Source organism: Nansenia antarctica, assembly GCF_963989245.1.
Source record: "Nansenia antarctica genome assembly, chromosome: 17".
Classification (NCBI taxonomy): Eukaryota; Metazoa; Chordata; class Actinopteri; order Argentiniformes; family Microstomatidae; genus Nansenia; species Nansenia antarctica.
The window spans coordinates 6595285-6620284 of NC_137687.1; the positions used below are offsets into that span (position 1 = coordinate 6595285).

Here is a 25000-nt window from a genome sequence, read left to right on the forward strand (position 1 = left end):
CAAGACTTGGTGGCAGCAGGCACTGAGGTTTCAGTTTGCACAGAAAGGCGCATACTACGCACTGAAGGGCTCCATACTACGCACTGAAGGGCTCCATGCCTGGACTCCCAGATGTACACCACTACTGACCCCAAAAGCACAAGAAAAGTTGGCTTCAGTATGCTCAAAACCATATGAATAAGCCATAGATGTACACCACTACTGACCCCAAAAGCACAAGAAAAGTTGGCTTCAGTATGCTCAAGGGTTAGGGTTAACCCTAACCATATAAATAAGCCACAGACGCTTTGGAATTCTGTTCTGTGGAGCGAGGACTCAAAATTGGAACTTTTCGGGCCTATGGATCAGTCTGGAGGAAGAAGAAGAATGAACCATATTATGCTGAAAAGAACACCCTGCTGCCTACAGTGAAGCATGGCGGTGGCTCAGTGATGCTCTGGGGCTGCTTCGCTGCCTCTGGCACTAGACACCTCCAGCGTGTGGAGGGCACGATGATGGATTCAGTCAAGTATCAGGAAATCTTAGATTACAAAAAACGGCATGCCATCTGTGAGGAAGCTGAAGCATTGGACCTTCCAACAGGACAATGATCCCAAGCATAAGTCCACCAGTCAGAAGAAGAAATGGAAGATTCTAGAGATTCCATCTCAGTGGCCTGACTTGAACATCGGACATCTCTGGTCTCTTTGAAGAAGGCGGTTGGTTGCAAGACGCAAACCCAAGAATATTACTGAACTGGAAGCCATTGCCCGTGAGGAATGGGCTAAGATTCATTAGGCACGCTGTCAGAAGCCGGTGTCTGGCTATGCATCACGTTTGCAGCAGGTCATAACAGCAGAAGGGTGCTCTACTAAGTACTGAAGATGCTTGTCATGAAGGGCTTGAATCATTCTGAGACTGCAGTAGTCATTCAAAGTAGCATTTTGTGTTGAATTTGGATTAAAAACCCTTGTAATATTAGTTTCATTTAACTACTTAACCAGTTCTTGTGTAATTTCTTTATTGTAAACAGCTGAGAAATTGAATATTTATTAGGCCAATAAACCTAATGTGCAACGGAGGTTGAATAATTTTGAGGGAGGAGGGAGGAGGGAGGGGGGAGGGGGGAGGGAGGTTTGGACAGGAATAGAGATCCAGAATGACGAGGGTATCATAGCAGGATATACTGTACTACGTAGGGTAACTTGGCACAGGCTAGGACTGGGTGAATGGTGTGTGACCGCAACTCCAGTTCAATGCCAAGCCTGCCTGCCTGCCTCTCTATGCCAGGCCATGCCAGGGGGTATGACCTCACCTCCCCTCACACAGAGGGTGATATTATCACTCTAATGGTGCCATCAGTTAGCGACAGTGAGTCTGAACAGATCTGTACGAGATAACACTGTTAGAACAACAAAAACACTGGAGGCTACAGAGAGGGCCGCCTGCTTCACCTGGCCTACATCTGCCCATTCTGTGCCCCCCTGGGTCTATGTGTTTGTCAAGAGTTGACAGAGTCACTGTCAACACAATGCGTGACGTTTCTATGTCCATTTTTGTCAAAATTGAGTTTTTTACATAATCTGATCCATTAGGTGTTTATTAATGCCTGTGTGGTGTTATTTTTTAAAATGTTGACATTTCTGAGTTGGTCATTCATAAAGTACAAAGGTTCCATCTCACAAAACATAATGGAATGTAAAAACGTTGACGCTCAATATCTCTGAACTGCCCTAAACGGAGATAGAACCTTATCATTCTAAGCTCACGAATGGTCATCATCCTAATGATCATTCGGTCCCTATCCAGCCCCTCCTTGGGTCTGATGCTGCATTTACACACCAGCAGTATGGGGAGACCAAGCAGACACTCCAAGTCCAGTGCCTAGTGGCCTGTGTATAGAGTCCCCAGCACAAAACCCTCCTTACAAGCAGCGGCTTCATAGCACACAGGCCAGAGGCAGTAACCAAGGCATACCACGGGCCCACACACGCCTGGGGGGGGGGAGGAGAGGGGGGACACAGGAGGGGACATAGAGAGAGGAGTGAGGGAGGCCTGACGGTTAGGGGTGAGGAGCTAGGACAAGTGGGGGGAGAGAGGGGGGAGAGATGGGGGCCAATCCGTGATTGATTGGGGAAGTATTGGTTTAGATCCAGAGTAGGCATGTTAACACTCCAGTCACACACTTTTCACTGTAACTAGGACTGTGTGGGCAGGCCTCGGGCTGTGTGTGTGTGTGTCAGGGAGAGGGAGAGAGGGAGGGAGGGAGAGAGAGAGAGAGAGAGAAAGAGTGTGAGTCTTTGTATGTTGTGGTCTGAGAGAGGCAGCGTTTAAAGCCACAGTCCATTCTCCAAGGAGTGGAATGTTCGACGTGTGAAAAGATTATACCAGTAGAAAACAAACAAAAAAAGGTCCACAGGGGAAAGGATAGTGAGATTCCACTTCACTTGATCGGATCAACTGACAAAGATAATGATGTTAAAAAAAGTTTTATACCTTACCAATAAAAACATATCTGTTTGCCTCCAAAACAGATGCTACCCCCAAAGCGCTACAGAGGGTGGCACGGATGGCCCGAGCGCATCACCGGATGTAAGCTTCCCTCCATCCAGGATGTATACCACAAACAGTGTGTCAGCAAAGCCCGGAGGATCATCAAAGCCTGTATCGAGTCGAAGGCATCCAAAAGACGAGGCCTCTTCCGGAGCCTTAGGGCCAAGACTAAGACTAAAAACAGCTACTTCCCCCCAGGCGATCAGGCTCTTGAACAAGCCCACTGTAGTCAATTGACTATCTTCCCTTCGCTCATCCCTTATGCATGGACTACACTACAGCAACCCTAAGCTCGAGCCACCTTACCACTGTGAACTCTATTATCACTAACGGCACCATTAGAGAGAGACCATTACTGTCTTGTCTATTGCACTATTGCCACCTTATCTTGTACTATGCCAATTATTTTTTGTCTCTTATGTCCTGTACTACTGACACTTTTACCTTGAGTTATACTTGATGCGATAATTCAATGTCAGGATCCGAAGCCTAAGCCTATTTTACTCTGTGTCATGTGACGTAACAAATAAACTTGAAACTTGAAACTAGCAACTAGCCCCAGAGTCACAAATGAAAAATCATATGCATTTCGTGAGCTTAGAATGATAAGGTTCTATCTCCGTTTAGGGCAGAAAAATCAGAGATATTGAGCGTCAAAGTTTTTACATTCCATTATGTTTTGTGGGATGGAACCTTTGTATTTTATGAATTACTAACTCAAAAATGTCAACATTTTAAAAATAACACCACACAGGCATTAATAAACACCTAATGGATCACATTTGTCAATTTTGACAAAAATGGAGATAGAACCTTATAATTCTAACCTCACGATTTGTAAAAGGAGGACCTCGTCTTACGTCCAAATGTTTGTGCAAAGTCATCGGGCTACATCCACACACACTGAGGTCCAATTCCATTTCTCGTTTTACCCCCATCCCTATGCTTTTCGGCCCCTCGGAAAACAGAGTTACAAGGGGTAGTGGTAGAGAATCTTCCCCTATGAAATAGGGATAACCCTTCAAGACCCTGATACGTCATCAGTAGTATCATAGAAAAGCATGGACACTCACGATTCGTTCACAACTTCCTGTTACCGCTCCTCTAACGTCACTGCAGACTGGCAGGGTAGGAGCACGGGTGGCTAGAGAGCACCACTATTCTGTCATGAACTGGCCAGGTAATGAAGCATTTTTTCTTACTTTTTATTTGATGATTATTTTGTTTGATTGACCGATAGCGTGAAACTTCGCTCCGAGTTGTGAACGAATCGCGAGCGTCCATGTTTTTTCTATGACACTACTGAGGACGTATCAGGGTCTTGAAGGGTTGTCCGATTTCATAGGGGAAGATTTCAAGTCTTGTAACTCTGTTCCGAGGGACAAGGCGAAAAGTGAGTGGCACTCCAAAATGAGGGGTAGGGGTAAAAATTACAAATGGGATTGGGCCTAAGACACATATCAAACAGAGTTACATGTTGACTGAATGGGGCCCAGCCAGTTCTAATGACCCCTCTATGGATGGTCAAATCTACAGCTGGCAACAGCTAATCTATATTAAACTGTGTGAGCCAGAATACCTGGCCTAAGAACCTCTTGTGGAGAGAAAGGATGGGAGGGCTTCTCACAGAGAAAGAGACAGACTGCCAGCCAAGTTGGTTTTGCTGACTCAGTGTGTATGTGTGTGTGTGTGTGTGTGTGTGTGTGAGACCTAATAATTTAGACTAACTACTCTCTGACACTCTCCACCTCAGTAGGTCACACACACACACACACACACACACACACACACACACAGACACAGACACAGACACAGACACAGACACAGACACAGATACACACATTTTATTGAGAATTGCTCCTATAATATAATATTATCTGGTGTTACTTTCCCAGATAGCTTTGTGAATGACTAACGTCACGTCACCACTGCTTCTGCTCTTCCGCAATTTCTTCAAGAAAAATCCAGGAAGCGAAACTGGCTGGCCTGGGCCTTTAATCTTAACAAATCATGTCAAAAGAAAGATTTTAGTTTTCAGAAGCTTGGACAACTAAACATATTTAGTATTTTCTTGCCTTTAGCTAAACTGTAATGCAAGCCAGGCGGTTAGCTAGCCAGTGAGTTTATTGTTGGTGCAGTTACTGTAAGCAAAGTGGTAAGAATGCAAAGAGTGTAAAAATTAAGGCTAACCTAAAAAACAGACGCAGACAGATGACCAAGATTCGTTTTAGTTGGACACACACATGCCCTAGCATGCACACACACACACGCGGGCTCGTTCGCCAGACAGCGCCATTGTTCGGAGGTTTCCGAACGCGAACGCGAACCGGCGTTCGGAACTGCCGGTGTGAAAGCCCTTACACACACGCGCACGCGCACACACACACACACACACACACACACACGCACACACACACACACACACACACACACACACACACACACACACACACATTTAAAGTAAAAGCTCTTTGTTTATTGAAAGAACATTCAAGAAAAAGGAATGTGTGTGTGTGTGTTTGTGTGTGTGTGTGTGTGTGTGTGTGTGTGTTGTGTGTTGTGTATGTTGTGTGATGCGTGTGTGTGTGTGCACATTTGTTTGTTCGTTCACGCGCAAGTCTCTAAATCAGAGCTGTTGGGCCCCTAAAACTCAACAGCCAAACACTCGAACTTAATCTCTCTTTTCCCCCACACGTCACATCAGATTACACAGCCTATCTATTCAGCCCGCTCTGCTCTGTTTGCAACTGATCCACTTTACACTCAACATCCATTGGCCATCTGGACTTCAAACCCAAACCAACTGATCCACTTAACACTCAACACAGCCATCTGGACTTCAAACCCAAACCAACTGATCCACTTAACACTCAACACAGCCATCTGGACTTCAAACCCAAACCAACTGATCCACTTAACACTCAACACAACACAGCCACCTGGACTTCAAACCCAAACCCGTCCGTTCTAACACACAGCAGCACCCCACAACACCTTTACAGTGCAGTGTGCCACTGCTTGGACAACTCTGGACTGGACCAGATTAGAAACTGCTCCTCCTGAGACATCTTCTGCCCCTCAGCACTGCGTCTCCTGAAGACACCCGCTTTCCCCTCTACTGTGTCCCTAAAAACTTCTATTGCCCCCCTTGTACTGTTTCTCAGTTTCTCCCCCCCCCCAAAAAAAATCAATGTCCCCGGGCCTGAGCTGAATTACACTTCCTGCTTCGACTGGTGGATTGATGATTCACTTGCTTAGTATTCAAATGTATTGATTGTAAGTCGCTTTGGAATAAGGCGTCTGCTAAATGCCAAAAATGTAAAATGTAAATGTAAAGTTGCTTTGACACATCTTGGATCAGATGACACTGACCTTAATCTTAATCTAAGGGGTAGCCTATAAAGACATATCTGGGACTGTATGTGTGGTTAGGGGCAGTACTGCAGGTGGAGCTGGGCTGTTGAAGCCCAATGTCATAAAGCCCATTTAAAAGATCAGCAGAGCAGATGTGTCTGAGAGAATATGATGTCTCGTCCGCCTTTTCTTAATTGCTAGGAACATTATTTAATTTAATTTATTTAATTTATTTATTTACCAGGGACAGTGCACATTAATCAACAAATCAGTTTCCACATCAATGTAAATGCGCCAGAGTTAGCTCATGAGCTAATTTCCATCTGTAGTCCCTGAGCAGGCTATTACAAAATGAATGGTGTAGTGTCATTGTGACGAATATAATTAAAAACAGTGTTTACGAGGAGTGCTTGAAATGAGTATGATTACTCATGATCACAAATGTGGTTTAGTTTAAGCCACCCCTTAAGTTTAGGTTTAAAAGTTAGAAAGCTATTGCACGTCTAGGAATACTAGGGTATTCCAGTAATGGATGGCTCTGACTGAGAAGACTGTTTGCCCAAACTTACTACGTCTAAATGGTACGTCTAACATGACTCCTCGCATCCTCCACTTGCATCCTACTGAAAACACCTTGAGAAAAGGCTCATGTGTTCTCAGCAGTCACACCAGAGGAGAGAAAACTATTTATGATCTTAGCTTGTGCATGTGTGTGTGTGTGTGTGTGTGTGTGTGTGTGTGTGTGTGTGTGTGTGTGTGTGTGTGTGTGTCTGTGTGTGTGTCTGTGTGTGCATTAGGGTTGGACGGTTTTACGGACAACTCTGATTAAACTCTGATTAAAACTTATATTCTTTGTTCTCTCCAACTAGTTTTGTGACGATTTCCAAATATTGTTTTATCTTTTTTCAAACATCTCTCTCTACCGGAGTTCTACTACTAAAGTGTGCCTTTCCACGTATATTTGTGAGACCATGAAATAGCCTCGTGTTGCGACTGTGATTCCGGTGTGTGACATGAATGTATTGTAGTAAGGGCTCCATATTTTTAAATTGGCGGCTCCGTCACACCCTATAACAATGTCATTTTGAATCCGGTTAACCAAAAAACAGCAGTTTTGATCGCGGTTTAACGCTATACGGAAACCGTCCAACCCAAGTGTGAATGTGTTTCATTTGCACTTCTCTAATGACAATTCAGACATCTGTGTTTCCAGCATAAAACTGCCATGTTTATCATCAGAACACGCCAACACCAGGCCATGGTAACATGACCCGGATCAACTCAAACAACACTGACCAATCAATCACACTATAAACCACTCCACATGTGATTAATTGTTGAGCATGACACCACAACAGAAATTCTAAATATAATGATGATGGTGTGTGTGTGTGTGTGTGTGTGTGTGTGTGTGTGTCTTAATGACACTCTGAACCGGGGTCTAGAGATGGACAACAGAAGCTTCGTCACCCTAGTGTCACCGGGACAAGAACAGGAAGGGCCATCTTCCCACTATGCCCTCTCGAAAAGTGACAAACCTCCACATGAGTTTATTTCTGCATCCACCCACACAAGCTTATTTTTGCATCGCCTATGTGTGTGTGCGTGTGTGTGTGTGTGTGTGTGTGTGTGTGTGACCTGAGTCTCACTAACAACAAATACAGAGGAGGTAGAAATACACACAGACCTGTAAACAGTTCGACAAAGACACCCAACAAACCTCTTAAGCAACAATAATAGACCAGGGATAGCATCAGCACCACTTCATCATAAGAGGCATCATTTATAGAGTAGGAAGGAACACAACAAAGCAACACAACATAACGGCATATCAATTGGTGATCAAAAAAAAAAGAGAAAAAAAGAAAAGAAATTGCAATCAGAGATTTCTATCAGTTGGCTACCGGTACTCATCAGGATCCAGGGCAAGCTCCAATGAGACTCCCAGTCAGCCAGCCCAAAGTGGATAACGTTTGCTCACACGGTGACAAATGATAATACATAACACACAAAAGAATCCCCCAAAAATATGTCCAACTTAAGACACAAGAAATCTGGATTTCCCCAAACGGATCGGGCCAACACAGTGTTCACACCAACCTCTACCTGGTGCATCACACAGTCATCTTAACCACTTAACACCAGAACAGCCGTGCCTTTTTTACCTACTAAAAGAGCTGCCCTCTTTACAATGCTCAAGCTGCTATTTACACACAACGACCACTAGTTGGCCGCTTGTAAATTAGCCTGCTTCCTACACAGAAAAACTGCAAAATAGCTTCATACTAGCTAACTATCCTGATGTGATTTAGAAAATGTAAGGATACTGGGTGATAGAACGCACATATCTAGGAAAAGTCATGAAAGGAGGGTCCTGAAATTTGATCGAGTGCAAAGATATAACCTTTTGCTGTACTCACAGGGGTCAAATGACCCCTCATGGCTGTTCTAGTGTTAATCATCTCCACGTCCACCACGGGTCCTGACCTGAATGCCCACTTCCCCAGGTGCAGAGGAAGCACTATGCCTTAGGGGATAACTCAACATTTTCAAGGTCGATTAATCGGTGGGTGGTATGAACGATTAATCGATTTTTAGATGTGTGCCGACATTCACAAAGACAGCCATGGAGTGTGTGTGTGTTAAAGGAAAGGAGGCAACTTAAAACCCCTTCCACACAAACAAGCCTTCCCAGTAGATTCCATGCAATTTCCCGTGTCGGCTTATGTGTGAACGCGACTGACCAGGGAAATTCGACCAGGCAATTACCCAGGTCGAGACCATGTATAATTCCCGGTAATGTACCGGGTCGCCGTATGTGTGAAGAGAGGCATGAACCTTCCCTGGTCCGGCACGCAAAGGGTTACATGTCTGAAGCTAGACGTGAAAACGCTGATAGACTTTCAAAACTGATCATTTTGCAAATAATAGGCCTACATTAAAAGTAGCACAGACTAACGCTAGTATAGGCTCAACTTTACATTACAAACGTAACAGTGCCTCTTTGCCTCTTAGCCTTGACTACCGGTATAGGAGAGGAAGAAATAAAAGTAAAAGTGCACTTTAGCCCATGACAGCTGGTAGCCCATATACGCATTACACGATCAATATAGAACCCCTACTATCTACCTACACCTGAGGCACAGCTCCTCCCATGGGCTTTTAATAGAGGAGATCTACTATCTACTCAGCACAAACCTTTGGCACTTAGAAAAGTTGCCTTTATTGAAGAGGTAGGCCTAGGAGATGGATTTAACTGGGAGTGAAATGGTGAGTTTATAATATCCCTGGAAGATGCTTCACTGACTGACCTCACCAATAATCACCAGCTCTGAGCTAACCTAGTTGAGACCAAGCTTTCCTATGGTGGAACATCTGGGGAAATCCTGCAGAAAGTAGAACTACAAACAGGTAGAAAAAAGTGACATTTTCTTTAATGTTGCGAGCTAGAATAGGAAACTCCCGACTAATAGTCCGACTTGGTCGGAAAAGATGACGCACATAGCGACACATTCTACGGAGGGGAGGGTTCTTGAAATGTAACATCCAATCAAATTGTGAGCATATTTCTCCCATCGCTCCGTCCAGTTCAATCCAAGCCAGGCTATTCTAAAATTGTCCAGACCGCCAAAGGTGAGAACAACATGGTTTGAGGGTATGGCTACACAAGGCTACCTCTAGGCTGGCTCGCAATTACAGCTTCAATCCTTCCATCCTGACCTTCCCTCCAAGACCTCTGATGTGACAGAAGCTCATTGACCATTCAGTGGTTCTAAAGGAAAGGAGGCAACTTAAAACCCCTTCCACACATACAAGCCTTCCCAGTAGATTCCATGCAATTTCCCGTGTCGGCTTATGTGTGAACGCGACTGACCAGGGACATTCGACCAGGCAATTACCCGGGTCGAGACCATGGATAATTCCCGGTAATGTACCGGGTCGCGGTGTGAACAGAAGCCTGAACATTCCCTGGTCCGGCACGCAAAGGGTTACGTATGTCTGACGCTAGACGTTTTCACATGGAACAAGTTAACCAATCACAGCGAGTAGTAGAGTGTTAAGACACTGCCATGTAGATCCCCCTCCCCATACCCAACCCGCCCTCCCTCTAACACACACACACACACACACACACACACACACACGCACACACGCCAATTGATTGTGTCACAACCTTCGCACTCTACGTGTGGATCAAAGACACTCCAAATACCAACACATTCATTCCTGGTTTTATTTCAACTAACTCAAACAGGCCTTTTGTCTGAAAAGTATTTGTCACATTCAACCTCATTGCTAATAGTTGACTTTTCCTTTTGTCTTCTCGTTGAAAGGCCAGTTTATTTTGTTCTTCAAGAGTTTTGTGTGTTTGTGCCCTACTCTTGACAACATTGCCAAAAGGATATTCATCATGGTCAGCAGAAACAAAGGGAACCGAATTGGATTGGAGACTCAATAATGAGGTCACCTTTTGTAAACCTTTATTGGCTTTTGATGTTATCTGGACCCCCCACAGCCCTATTAACAACTCTGAGCACCTTATGCCTGCCAGAAAGTGCACACAAACACACACACACACACACACACACACACACACACACACATACAACGATCCATCAGCGTTTGACCCCACGGACAAAACAACCCGATTGAACATCAAGGAATGAGGAAGTGATACTGAAAGAAGGAGGACAGAGGAGTGTGTAGACACGAGGAGGAACATTCTGTGACTGCTATAGGAGTCAACATCAAATGAGCGGGCGGCTAGATAAAGCCAGATTACCACAGCACAGAGACCAGCGGGCAAATAACACTTTGTTACAAATTACCTTGTCTCAAAGCCAGACACACACACACACACACACATACACACACACACACACACGCACGCGCACACACACACACACACACACACACACACACACACACACAAATCATTTGATTTCCACACTTTGTTCCCTTCTTCCTTATAGCTGTGGCCATAAAGCCTTGGGTCATCGTAATAATTATGTCCACACACACAACCAGCATTGACTCATTGTAAACAGGCCAGCAGGCACAATAACACCATCCTCATCATCATAACCCACTTTCCATAAGTTTACAAGGCTAACAAACTTAGTTCACTAACAAACTTTTTGTCGCCACAGACACTTCTTACGAAAACGTAATTTATTTTTGTACCTAGGCCTAACAGTATTGCCTTTTTTGCAAACCAAGCGGATTACCAAGAGCTGTGATTAGGCTACTTTCAACGGATTGAAAAGAATGGATTGTATTGGTGATGCGTGAAGGTAATCCATCACGTAGTTCGTGAGCTTAGAATTATAAGGTTCTATCTCCGTTTAGGGTAGTTCAGAGATATTGAGCGTCAAAGTTGTTACATTCCATTATGTTTTGTGAGATGGAATCTTTGGATTTTATGAATTACTAACTCAAAAATGTCAACATTTTTAAAATAACACCACACAGGCATTAATAAACCTAATGATGAACCTAATGGATCAGATTATGTAAAAAACAAAAATTTGACACAAATGTAGATAGAACCTTATAATTCTAACGTCACAACTTGCTGCTGCCGCTGCGCTGAATTCCTCACCTCGTCACACCTTATGTGCATATGAGACTGCCATACATATTTTCATATAGAGATTGTATGAAATGTAAAAAAATAAAATAAATCAGGTCTAGAAGGCAAGATTATTAGTTACTCTATTTTACTTTACTAGCCTCTTTGACTTCTTGTTTTTTATTGAAAGAGGTTACCAAATTCAAAATGTGCCACTTCGCATTTGTATGATATACTGTATATTATATCTGATATAATATTCAGAGGGTAAGCGCAGACAGGACATTATCCGCTTGGGCTGGCTGACTGGGAGTCTCATTGGAGCTTGCCCTGGATCCTGATGAGTAGCCAACTGATAACAATCTCTGATTTTGCAATTTCTTTATTTTCTTACTTTTTTCCCATCACCAATTGATATGCCATTATGTTGTGTTGCTTTGTTGTGTTCCTACTCTATAAATGATGACTCTCCGTGGTCTATTATTGTTGCTTAAAAGGCTTGTTGGGTGTCTTTGTCTAATGATAAAAGGATCTGCTAAATGACAGAAGCATAACGTAAACGTAAGCATTGGCGTACTAACGGGTGTGTCAGGGTCGGCCTGGGCCACCTGAAGAGGCCACACACATCTGATGCAGAATGATTTTTCTTGCTTTGACGCTTTTTAGTTTATTTTTATTGTATTGCTGTATTTTCATTAGCATTTTCTTCGTTTATTTTGACTGTATTGCTGTATTTTAATTGTATTGTTTATTTCTTATTGTATTGTGTATTATAATTGCATTTTCATATTTTCTTGGCCTCGTAGGCCTATTGCACTTTTTTACAACGGCCTCTCATTCACCCATACACCAATGGCAGCAAGCTACCATGCAAGGCACCGCACACTCAATTTGGGGTTGCACGAAAGGCGCTAGGCTATATAAATAAAGTCTGATTGATTGAAGCTTGATTGATAATAAAGCAAGTCATATCATGTAAAAAGTCTTCCTGACTTTGAAAGCAAGTCATGTCGTGTTAAAGTCATCCTGACCTTCTCCCGTCTACAGACAAAGTAAGAGATAGAGAAAGAGAGAGGATTAGATACAGAGTCTGTCAACAGTGACGGCTATATCCCCCATAAAGACATGAACTCAAATCACTTGTAAGGCCCAAGATTGTCCTCTGGCTGAGTAATCACCCCAGCCCTATCTCTCCCTTCTAATAGCCCTTATCTGACCCACTGAACAATGTCCTCCCCGAACACACACACACACACGAGAAGACGAACAATAAAGACCACATCATAAGCTCTGTGACATTGAGTCTAAGCCTCTGCCGACATCGCACCATTGCCTGAAACACGCATTATATACACACACACAGACACACAGACACACACACAGACACACAGACACACAGACACACAGACACACAGAGACACACACACACAATAACACGGCCCATCACTCCACCCTCCGAGTCAGAAGGCTACAATAACAACAAGCCATCAAACTTAGCGAGCAGGAACTGGAGAAAGGAGTCCTGTGACAACCTGCCAGACAGTAAACTCAAGGATCTAGGAGAGAAAGAACACCAAAATCAATATCTAAAGACTCCTGGGAATGAGGGCGGCGTTGCAGAGGTAATGACACGAGCAGAATGTAACAACAGCGCTCCAACAACAGGCCTAGGAGGACTGGAGCCCCAGGCCCCCCCGTGTCCCACCTCAGGAAAACTGAGTTGCTGAGGAAGAGAGAGGGGAACACTGACACACCCTGGGACATCCTGTCTCCTGGGGGGAATATTGCCTTATTGCTCCATTTGTCCCATCATCAGGCCTCAGAACATTTAGACCTCCGCTTATTTCTCTATGAATATGGTAAATGGTAAATGGACTGCACTTATATAGCGCCTTTTTTGCTGCTCCAAAGCGCTTTACAACGGCCACTCATTCACCCATTCACACACACATTCACACACCAATGGCGGCAAGCTGCCATGCAAGGCGCCGGCCCGCTCACTGGGAGCAATTTTGGGGTTCAGTGTCTTGCCCAAGGACACTTCGACATGTGGCCAGCCAGGGCTCGAACCGCCGATCTGCCAACCTTGTGATCATTAGACGGCGACTCTACCTCCTGCGCCACAGCCGCCCCAATATAGGCCCTGCACTAACCAGCTAACCAATAAGGTCATTCAGAGACCCTAGTGGAGTGAGGAATCCTAAACACTGTGAAAGAGAGAAGATTACACAGAGAGAGAGAGGGAGAGAGAGAGAGAGAGAGAAGAAAAAACTAAGATTGAGAGTAGACTAAGTGAGAAGCTGCAAGAGGATAGAGAGAATGATAGCACCTGGGATTCAATGAGACAAGATGATAGAAAGAGGGGGTGAGGGTGAAAACGAGTGTGGCAGAATGCCATGTGCGAAATGCAGACTATACAAACATTTACTATGAGGTTGAAATATACAGCTTTTATTTAAAGGGTATTTCTGTACATGTTGGTTACACCATTCAGAAGTCACACTTTGTAGTACATATTCTAGGGCACCAAAATGAATGTCCATCCAAATTAACTTTCCACTTCTTTTTGGCCCCAAAAAACTCCATAGTTGCTACGGGAGTGTGGTTTTAGTCATTGTATAATTGTATAATAAAGAGCCATCCAATTAATTTGGAGGCATATCCTTGTACCCAAAACAGACAAGATATTTCTGTACACTTCAGAATACATTCTGCTGCTGCTGTCAGAAGTTACGTCATCAAAGTTACCCAGTTCTACCCAGTGGCCAATGCCACATGCCCAAACCATAACAGCCCTCAACCATGTTTCAGAGAAGTAGTATGCTGTATCCTTTTTCATCCAAACATTCCTCTTGCAATCACTCTGGTACATGATCATATTTGTCTTATTTATCCACAATACTGTTTTTCTAATCTAGACCTCTACAGGCCTTTTATGTACTTTTTTAGCAAACTGTAACCTGACCATCGTTTTTGAGGATAACTCATGGGTTTGCACCTGGCAGGGAAGCCTGGACTGGTGACATATTCTAAACGGTAAATGGACTGACTTATATAGTGCCTTTTTCCAAAGCACTTTACAATGGCCTCTCGTTCACTCATTCTCACACACATTCACACACCAATGGCGGCAAGCTACCATGCAAGGTGCCAGCCCGCTCGTTGGGAGCAATTTGGGGTTCAGTGTCTTGCCCAAGGACACCTCGACATGTGGCCAGCCGGGGTTCGAACCGCCGATCTGCCAACCTTGCGATCATTAGACGGCGGCTCTACCTCCTGAGCCACAGCCGCCCCAATTCCGCCCCTTATTCTGTGGATGTTAGTCTCTCATTCTTCGGTCATCCATTGGAGAAGTTTTCCTTGCCCTACCAGTCCGTTCAGATCACCTGTGCTTAGGCCTAATTGCTTTTATTGATGTTCCAAACTGTTGATTCTGGCAAGGCTAAAGATTTTGGCTACGCTTCCTTGAGTTTCATTGACACGTCTTCGCTCCTCATGTTGACAGACACCAATAGCGGACTCCGAAGGTAAAACACAAAGCTTGGAATCACTAAACATTTACAGCTCTCTTATGTCTTCTTTTGCTTGATAGAACACACCTGACTAACCAGTAACATCTGTCAATACATCTGCATTATATTTGGGTTGCCTAAAATAGGAGGATTATGCATAAAAATGTCAGAAATGTAATTTCTAAATGGTGAAACCAATATGAACAGATAAAAGCTGGGGATCGCTACTTTAACCTCATAGTAACGGTTTGATGCTTCAATGTCCCATTACTTATGGAGGGTACTGTATATCTTACTGGGTGATGATGACACACAACTGGGCATGACACACAACTAATGTAGGAATATGTTTGGACAACTGAATTGTTCTACATATTGTAGCTGACTGTGGGTTTGTGCTGCACTAAAGAACTAAGTATTTCTGAAAACTACAGTAGTCTCTTTCAAATCAGCTCCTGACAAAATGCCCACACAACGACCACTGCTGCCAACGTCGGACAAAGGAGCCATGTCACAGTGTCCTACGTTAAAAGACAGAGAGAGGAGGGGGGTATGTGTGTGTGTGTTTATGCATGAGTATTTGTCAGGGAAATTCAAGGCAAGGCGCGCGAGGCTGTTGGAAAGCCAGAAAGCGAAGCACGAGACCCCGCGCGGGTGTCAGAGCATTCAGACTGAACCAGCGGGCAGAGCGTTGTGTAATCTCTCTCACATAACAACACAGCTAATCAGAATCAGAATCAGAAGACTTTATTGCCATGACATGTAAACATGTTAGGAATTTGGTTTGGGACAGTGGAGCACGGTTTACAGCAGGACAGGTGCAAGACAGGACAAGACAGTGCAAACCAACATCATAGTGCAAGAGTCATAATTAATATAAATATAAAGTGCAGAGATCAAGTGTTCAAGTGTTCATATCCAGACAGTCCAAAGCTCTCTGGGTGGGGGTGGAGGGAGGGTAGATAGATAGGGGTCAGGTCAGGGGGGGGGGACTAAGTTAAGTGGAATCGCATTAGGCTACATGAAATGATGTAAACTAAAAACAGGCCCTACCGGTCTAGACGTTTAGCTTGTCTATGTGGGTGCACACGTGTCTAATGTATAACTTCCTCGCTATTGTGTTGGGATCTCCTCAATATAGATTTAAAGACGTGCTGTCTGACTTTGTGTTTGTTTACACTACAGGGTTAATCAACCATGGCAGAAGAAGCGCTGATGTCCACAGTCCAATTTAGCCATTTACTTCCATGGGGCATATTATGAGCCAACCCGCAGGGAGAACAGGGGACGCTCGTTTCCATATGCAACCACAGCAAAGGACGTGTCTTGATTTCCTATTCAAACCAATGCACTCGCTCAAGCACAACGGTATGAACCCAACGAGAGAAACGGCTCAATGTCAATGCATTGCACTTTCAATATGTCATACCTTCCCCTAGGTGAATTTGTGGGAAGCACCTGACCTGATGACAATAATATACCAACAATATAGTCTACTATGTAATAGGAGTAGGCTATGCATACTGTATGTTTGTACCTCGTATTTGTGCATTTCCAGACTAATGTGTTTAACCTTTCTCAATCCACCACCATGAAATACTTAAAGGCACCAAAGTTGGAACATAATGCAACCCACGCGCACTGTTGCATTGGGCACATACAAGATCTCCACTGACTAGTGTTTGAACAGTTCGTCGTGCATTGAATAGATCTACTCCCATGATATGCAGTTTGTTCATGTGCATTGAATAGATCTACTCCCATGATATATGCAGTTTGTTCATTGAGCGGTTATGGTCGTGATGTGTGATGGAGCAAGGGGGAGAGACAGACAGACAGGCAGGCAGACAGTCAGGCATTGTTCGGGTCTGATTCCAGATGTGTTTTGACAATAGCGCCATTGCTACAGGACTTAACCTTTCTGATACAAACTGAACAAGTTTGTGCACTATTTAAATACAACATATTTTGGGTGACATCAATGCAAACTGTGTGAACCCCCCAGTCATGTCGTGAGTCGTGACTGTGTTGGTATGTGTTAATTACACCCTGGAAGTCTATGCATGCACTCCCACTTCTAAACACATCGAGTCCTGCAAAACCCAGGTCCAGGTGTAGCCTAATCGTGAGCTTAGAATGATAAGGTTCTATCTCCGTTTAGGGCAGTTCAGAGATATTGAGCGTCAAAGTTTTTACATTCCATTATGTTCTGTGAGATGGAACCTTTGTATTTTAAGAATTACTAACTCAAAAATGTCAACATTTTAAAAATAACACCACACAGGCATTAATAAACACCTAATGGATCAGATTATGTCAAAAAACTACATTTGGACAAAAATGGAGATAGAACCTTATCATTCTAACGTCACGTAATGTCAAGACTTTGACCAATCGCAGACCTCAGTGTCAGCCAGGGATTACCGGACAACATGCATAGCTCTGTCATTATGTAACGAGCGAAATGCAAAAGTGGCAACAAGTTAAACTTACCAAAGTTTGTTCATACTGTAGCGCCCGCTGGTCTGCCCCTCCGTCCCCGGCCATGGCTGCACCGTGTGGCTCGCGCTACTACCGGCAGAATTACCGGCACAATTGCCAGCGAGAGATGTGTGGAGGAATTCTTTTGCAGGTTTGGAATGAATCAGAACGACTCTTTCTGGTTTAGTAAGTCAGTGATTAGGACACCGGTCTTTAAATCACGTGTTGTACTTGCAGAGCTGTGGGTGTGCACGAGTAGAACTCTGTCCAGTCCAAAATGCTGCTAAATAGAGTTCCTTCATTATATATATATCCCCAAATCTCTTCCAGGATCTAAAACTGAGGCGGGACTTGTAATGTAATGGGTTGGAGTTGCGCGACGCACACACGCCCCCCTCTCTGCTCAATGGTACAGGCTGTGTGTTCGAAATGGCATACTAGCATACTGCATACTAGCATACTCAATTAGTATATACTGCATACTGCCTACTAAATTCATAATAAGTGTGCCAATACCAGTCGACCGAAAATCTAGTATACATTTCTCGCATACTCGCATAAATTTTAACATAATCTACAGTGTGAACGCACTGCATACTCAAAATCTACGTCATATCTAGTATGAGTAGTATGCTAGTATGCCATTCCGAACACAGCCATAGTCAGTTCTCTGAAGTTTCCCCGAACGAATTGTGCTTTATGCATTGCAAGCAGGCATGATTTTGCCAGGTGAGTTTCTGGTGATCGTCTCTTAAGCAACTATTGTTTGTGTGTGGGGGTCTTTATGTAAGCTAGTTGTTGTGATTGAGCCCGCGTATTACATAAATAAGTAGTCGGTCTTATTGGTAATGCATTCGTTTCTCCTCTTCTGCTAAACTTAAATGACCTTTTGTTTCAGATGCATCGTTGCATACCGATGATTTCCGGTATTGGCATGTCATTGGATTGCATGGCTTAGGTGATATCACTATTATTGTGGACGGATGTGGCGCAGGAGGTGGAGCCGGCGTCTAATGATCGCAAGGTCGGCAGATTGGTGGTTCGAATCCCGGCTGGCCACATGTCAAGGTGTCCTTGGGCAAGACACTGAACCCCAAATTGCTCACAATGAGCGTGCAGTGCCTTGCATGGTAGCTTGCTGCCATTGGTGTGTGAATGGGTGTGTGAATGGGTGAATGAGAGGCCATTGTAAAGTGCTTTGGAATAAGGCGCTATATAAGTCAGTCCATTTAGTGTCATTTTTTTAATAGGGTGCCATTTGGACTTCATAACTTGTGAAAAATAAATGGTTGATTTACCTATATTTTAATGTTCTATTATATAAAGGACATATCTAACTTGCTGAAAAACATAGTGGTCAAGCTCACATCTTTAACCAAAGCTTTTAAAATGTAAAAAAAAAAAAAAAACTTAGAAGCCCATATCATTGTATTCATAATAAATAACAATTGACCATACATGAAACAACTAATGGAATTAGTATTTGTCCAAATTCAGACAAAATACAACATCATTTGTCCAGGGGACGGAAAAGGCACCCTATTAAAAAAATTACCCGTTACCATTTATAGCCTATTGAAGCATTTACAGAATGAAAAACAAACAGGGTAAACTGAAACGTGGACACACGATTCAGTTTTAGTCAAGATCAGATAAACCCATATTGTTGAGTTCTCCCACTCAACAATGTAGGCTTATCCACCACCTTTTTTTGTTTACATACACACACCTGTTGTGAATGATCATGTGATCAGATCAAACTGTTTCCCAATGTACCCAAACATAATGTGTCATGAAAGGAATTTGACAAGTAGATGAGTTGTTTGTTGTAGTGTTGTTTGATTTTCTTTTGCAACAATGGATGGATTGACTGATGATGACGAACACATAAAGAAACCTTTTCATCCAGGTCCTAGAATATCAGTCATAAGTGGAAATTCACAAAATGCCCTTTCAGGTGACTTGCAGCACCACAGAGCACCACAAACAAATCTCAAGGTGAAATGACAACCGAATGAAAATGACAAATGACCTGTCCTTTAAGTTTCAAGAGTACCTTTAAATCCAATCCATCATGACTTCTTCCAGCTCTGTTTTCCTTGGGTACCTAGCTACAGTTTGTCACTTCCCATATTTAGGATAATTCAATCAATCAACTAACCTAATACAGAAAATCAATCTGTTTGAGCTCCTGTCAACCTTTTTGGGGGGGTTTCTTCAGAGAATGAGTGAGGATATAGATATAGATATAGATAGTATTGTACAGCTTTGGGCCAAGAGCGAAAGCACAGCCACAGAATGTTAAAGCAAAACAACACTGCTATCATCCAGAAATGGGTTGACTGAAGTTGTTATACTTAGGTGAGAAAGAATGAAGAATGAGTGTGACTAAGGTGATTGATGTCCCATTCCCAGTCACCATCCCTCCTATTTATACAGAATTTCCATCTTTCTCACTCACTCTCTCTCTCTCTCACACACACAGAGACACTCACACACACAAGAGAATCTGTGGTTAATGATTAGAATGTCGCTGCTTTGTGTCAATGCAGTTAACTGCACTTTGAAGGATTTGATTTAAGAGATTCTAGGAGTGTACTTCCAAAGGTTAACCAAGGGATCAATCCTCAGTGTGTTTATAATTATTAGACATAGATAGTATGGCTATGTCATGACCAGCAATAAGCACCTTGCTGTGTTTTAATACCAATTCACAACGTGTGTGTGTGTGTGTGTGTGTGTGTGTGTGTGTGTGTGTGTGTTTGCATGCATGGATGCGTGGCTATGTCATGACCAGCAATAAGCACCTTGCTGTGTTTTAATACCAATTCACAACGTGTGTGTGTTTGCATGCATGGATGCGTGCACTTGTTTTACTAAACTGGGTAGGTATGTGCGAACATGTGCATATTCAAAATGATTATATATGGTCAGCAATAAACCTTTAAATCTTATTCCTACTCATGTCTTCTTCCATCTCATTATTTCTTGTAAACCTACTGTAACTACAGATTGTCACGTCCATATTCAGGATGGTTCTATCAGCTAACCTAATACAGAGAATGGATCTGTTCTTTGAGCTCCTGTCACCTGTTTGTTTTTTCTTCTTCAGAGAATGAGTGAGGATATACTGTACAGCTTTGGGCCAAGAGGGGAAAGCACAGCCACAGAATGTTAAAGCAAAACACTGCTATCGTCCACAAATTGGTTGACAATAGTTGTTCTGTTTTACACAGTTCTGTCAGGGCACTTATTTTAATAGTTTAATGACAACGGTAATACATTAGGCGTGGCAAAATTGGATGGCTCCGCTCTGATATAGCTCGCTCCCCACCTGAAGTTAAACAACATTAAACACAATAGTCAGTCTTGAGTGCACAACGGCCAGATTGAACAAAGCGAGGCCCAGTACAGTTGATGCGGGGAAGGCTTATTCATTGAACTTGACCAACCTGACTACTCTGTAATTTGATTTTCCATTTACCCCAATTCGGATTGTGTTATATTTCTACTATTTGGCTATGACTTGTCTGCTACACTACCCCTTTTCTTTCTTTTTTCTTTTTTTTCTTCTGTATTGTCATTGTTAGGTGTTGTTAAAAGCAATAGAAAAATCTTGATCACAAAAAAAAAAAAAAAAAGTCTATGGCAGCGAGCCTGTAAACGTTTCAAACTCCCCGTAGGTAGGTAAAACACAGAGAGAGCCTGCAGGTGGAAGCTGAGGCTAGGATGGGTGGGACCACCAAAATGTAACTTGCTTAGCCAGTGGCGAAACATTGTTCAGACATGGTGGAGTGCAGCATGACTTGGCTCTTTTTAAGCCTAGTCCCATGAACATGTGATGTGTTTGCATTCTTTCATACAAGGATTCAGCTGTCCGCACCTGACGGCCTTTCCATCACCTGACAGCCAGCTGTCCTTCTCCTTAAAGTACCCTTCCTGAACCTACGTCAATTTAATTTCAGTCAGGAAACTTACTTTGTTTTAATAGTTGAATGAAAACGGTAATACATTAGGTTTGGCATAATTGGATGGCTCTACTTTGATATAGCTCCCCGTCTGAAGTTAAACAACATTAAATACGATATTGAAATGTTACAATACAAAATGTAATCTAATCTAAATCTAATCTAAAGAAACATCCAACACCAACGCAACTCTGTGACCTAGAAAAAACATCCTGGTGTCTCCCTGCACCTTCTGCAGGGTTGAACTAACTTTTGCATCTCGGATCAGGCAGAGGTCATTCTAGCATTATGTGAATCTTAAAACGATGTGTCCAGGTTTTTACCCGGTACCCTCCCAGTGTCCCCCTGCACCTTCTTCCGTGCAGAGACGATGGCTTTGCCGCCTGGGGCAGACAGAGGTCATTCTAGCGTGATGTGAATCTAATCTAAAATATGTCAAGAAGACACCACCTCATGGTTCTGTGCTAATTTCTAGTTCACAGAGCAGGTGGCTGCGACCCACCAGGAACAATTAGCGAGATCTGCATGATCGTTCTACATTTACTGCGTTAATTATTGCAGTAAATGTAGAATGTGTTGTTTATTGCAACACAATATGTATTCTACATCATACATTTCTCAGCACCTCACAGTTCATAAAATTCGATCTAATGTAACAGTCGTGAGCCGTTGAGGACATAAGAAGGCTGTTAATTGCTGCACACCATCGCATCTCCATGTATACATTACATAGTGCTCAGCGCTTGTTCTCTTTGATTCCTTTTTGATTCCATCCAAGTTGACATTGTTATGATGCTGAGAGACAGAGTGTGTGTGTACCTGTGTGTGAGTGTGTGTTTGGCATGGGCAAGTGTGTGGCCTGGAAGAGTGCGTGTGTATGTATGTGTGCGTGCGTGGGTATGGGTGGGTTGGGTATGTGTGTGTGCCTGGTAGAGTGCGTACATGGGTGTGTGCCTGGAAGAGTGCGTGTGTATGTGTGCATGCGTGGGTATGGGTGGGTTGGGTATGTGTGTGTGCCTGGTAGAGTGCGTACATGGGTGTGTGCCTGGAAGAGTGCGTGTGTATGTGTGCGTGCGTGGGTATGGGTGGGTTGCGTATGTGTGTGCCATTTCATATCATCAAGTTAGTCGTCGATACTTGGTGTTGGAAGGTTGATGCTGCCGAAATGGAGACTGAGTGTAGTGTGTAAGGGAGTATGTCCCAGGATTCAATCCACATGCAGGGCACAGGAGCCAGAGACGTGCTCTACTACTGCGATCTGGTCGTAGACTTTCCCCTCCTCCATCGGGTTTGTAGGCATCATCCGTGGTCACTCAGCACTGCAAATAGCAGGACATGGAAGAGAATAGGATACAAGCAACTATTACTTGAGAATTGCCAATGTTCCTCTGCTAACTTCTATCAAACTAACTGAGAGTAATGTAAACAAAAGCTCATCCATTTTCCTAATCAGAGTGTGAGAATCATAATTAAAATAATTTTGCCATTTAGCAGACGCTTTTAAACCAAAGCGATTTACAATTACGAATTACAGGGACATTCCCCCTGGAGTAACTGAGGGCTAAGTGCCTTACTCAAGGGCACAATAGTAGTGGTGTGGTTTCAGGCGGGATTTGAACTCACAACCTTCCGATCACAAGTCCAACTCACTATCCACTAGACCACCAGACAAGACTACCCCACGAATAATCATAAGGCTAGAAGAATACACATGAAAGAGTTTATTCACCACTCCCATGAAGCCCATGCAACCATGAGGAAAAACTAGAAATCTCCTCAGAAGCGACTAAATTGGATTTCCTTCGTTCTGTGAGAGGCTAATGGAAGATTTCCGATAGCATCTAAACTTACCTAACCCACAGCTGACTGAAGCCTGTAATCTGAAGCCTTAAGAGGCTCGAGTTCTGTCGTCTTTTCCACCACATCCACATGTCAAAAGCAGCCTTGGGGCAACAGGACGTAACGCCTTTAGTCTAGAATCTTCTAACCCAGTCTGACCATATCTAGAATCTTCTAACCAGCCTGACCATATCTAGAATCTTCTAACTAGTCTGACCATATATAGAATCTATGTTTTTTGTGTGCACTCCAGGTAACTCTTCATATGTGATATGTGAGAGATAATAGTTCTATTTATTTTTACACAATGGTATCAATTTCAAAGCGTTTCTTGAGTTTCATCCTTCTGCCATCGGAGTTGCAGTTGCTCATTTCTCCAGCTTATGTGCGTACGCATTGGGTCAAAGTGTCAGTGGAGTGCACATTATCCCGCCAAGTTTATTAGAAAGTGGCGTACGCCTTCTTTTGTGTGTATGCAACGTTTTAATGAGGCCCCAGGAGAGTGCAGAGCCAGAGATGCCCAGTTCTGAGAGGGTGGAGAGAAGGATCGGGTGGTTCACTGCATTGAATGCAGGTTTATTAGACAGGTCTATTAGAACGAGAACAGAGGAGAGGGAGGAAGCTTGAGCAGAGTGGAGCGTCACCACTTACTCTAAGGCCCGATCGCAATTCACCCCTACGGCTCCGTTTTCACCCCTTCGGCTCCGTTTTGCGCGTTCACGTTTTGGGTAGTGGTGTCCCAATTAATTTGTCATCGAGGGCTAGGGGTAAGGGGGAGGGCTATCCACGGCTTCGTTTGGAGAATTTCGGGGGGGAACGTTTGATTCGGAGCCATGGCACTACCCCCCAGCATGCATTGCGAATCATCTACAGAAATCTGATTTCGCTCTCGTTAATGCGGAAGGGTGCCACAAATGTCATTGACTTTTTCTGTAATTACTTATTAATAAAGAGTTGAAAAATTATAATAACCATCTTATTATCTTAGTTTAATGTCATTTCAATGCATTATAGACATTTTCTTTATAACAAGCATAACAAAAAAATCGGTAATATGCTGAGGTACTGTGTCTAACGTTACAGGCTGATTTGTGCATGACAGTCGCGCATATTGACATATTTCCATGTCTGATGGCATATGACACCTACTAATGTCATTTCAATGCCTTATAGACCTTTTCTTTACAACAAGCATAAAAAAGATAGCTGTTATGCCGAGGTGCTGTGCCTATGCTTAACATAGACCGTTCCACAGTCCAGCGGGCTCGGGTTTAGCAGTAGAGGACTGGTACCGGGGGCCTCATTTATAAAGCTTTGCGTATAGGCAAAGTTGCGTGTTGTTGTTGTTGTTGTTGTTGTTGTTGTGTGTTGCTTTTATGCCTACCTAACCAGTACTTGATTTGTTGATTTTAATTGTTTTTGTTGTTTTAGGTTTCCAAGTGCCAACTGAACATCTGGCCAGGGACTACGGACTTAAACTAGCCTTATTGGCTAACTCCGGCATATTGCATTTGTGTCTCATATGTATTTTAATATGCACTGTCCCTGTGAAATAAACAATAAACTAAACTAAACCAACATTCGGATTTATAAAACGGTGAGCACGCCAGTGGAATTTGCAACAACTCTCTGCAAAATAGTCCTACCTGCTTGAAAAGACAACACACATAAGAACAAGCAACCATTCTACAGACATTTGGGGTGAAGCGTTCTTTGAATATAGGCTAACATCCAAAGAAATT

At 43.3% G+C, this 25000-nt stretch overlaps 1 protein-coding gene across 1 annotated transcript in view; it reads right to left on the reverse strand.

Annotated features, from left to right (window-relative positions):
• LOC308172884 (chloride channel protein 2-like) overlaps positions 1-17517 on the reverse strand; it is a gene marked incomplete at both ends in the record, with an annotated part of 96777 nt that extends 79260 nt beyond the window's left edge. The window contains one exon of the mRNA XM_080547840.1: positions 17464-17517. Within this exon, the coding sequence (XP_080403966.1) occupies positions 17464-17517 (54 nt within the window). The remainder of the gene's footprint in view (positions 1-17463) is intronic.
• Positions 17518-25000: the final 7483 nt, after the last annotated feature.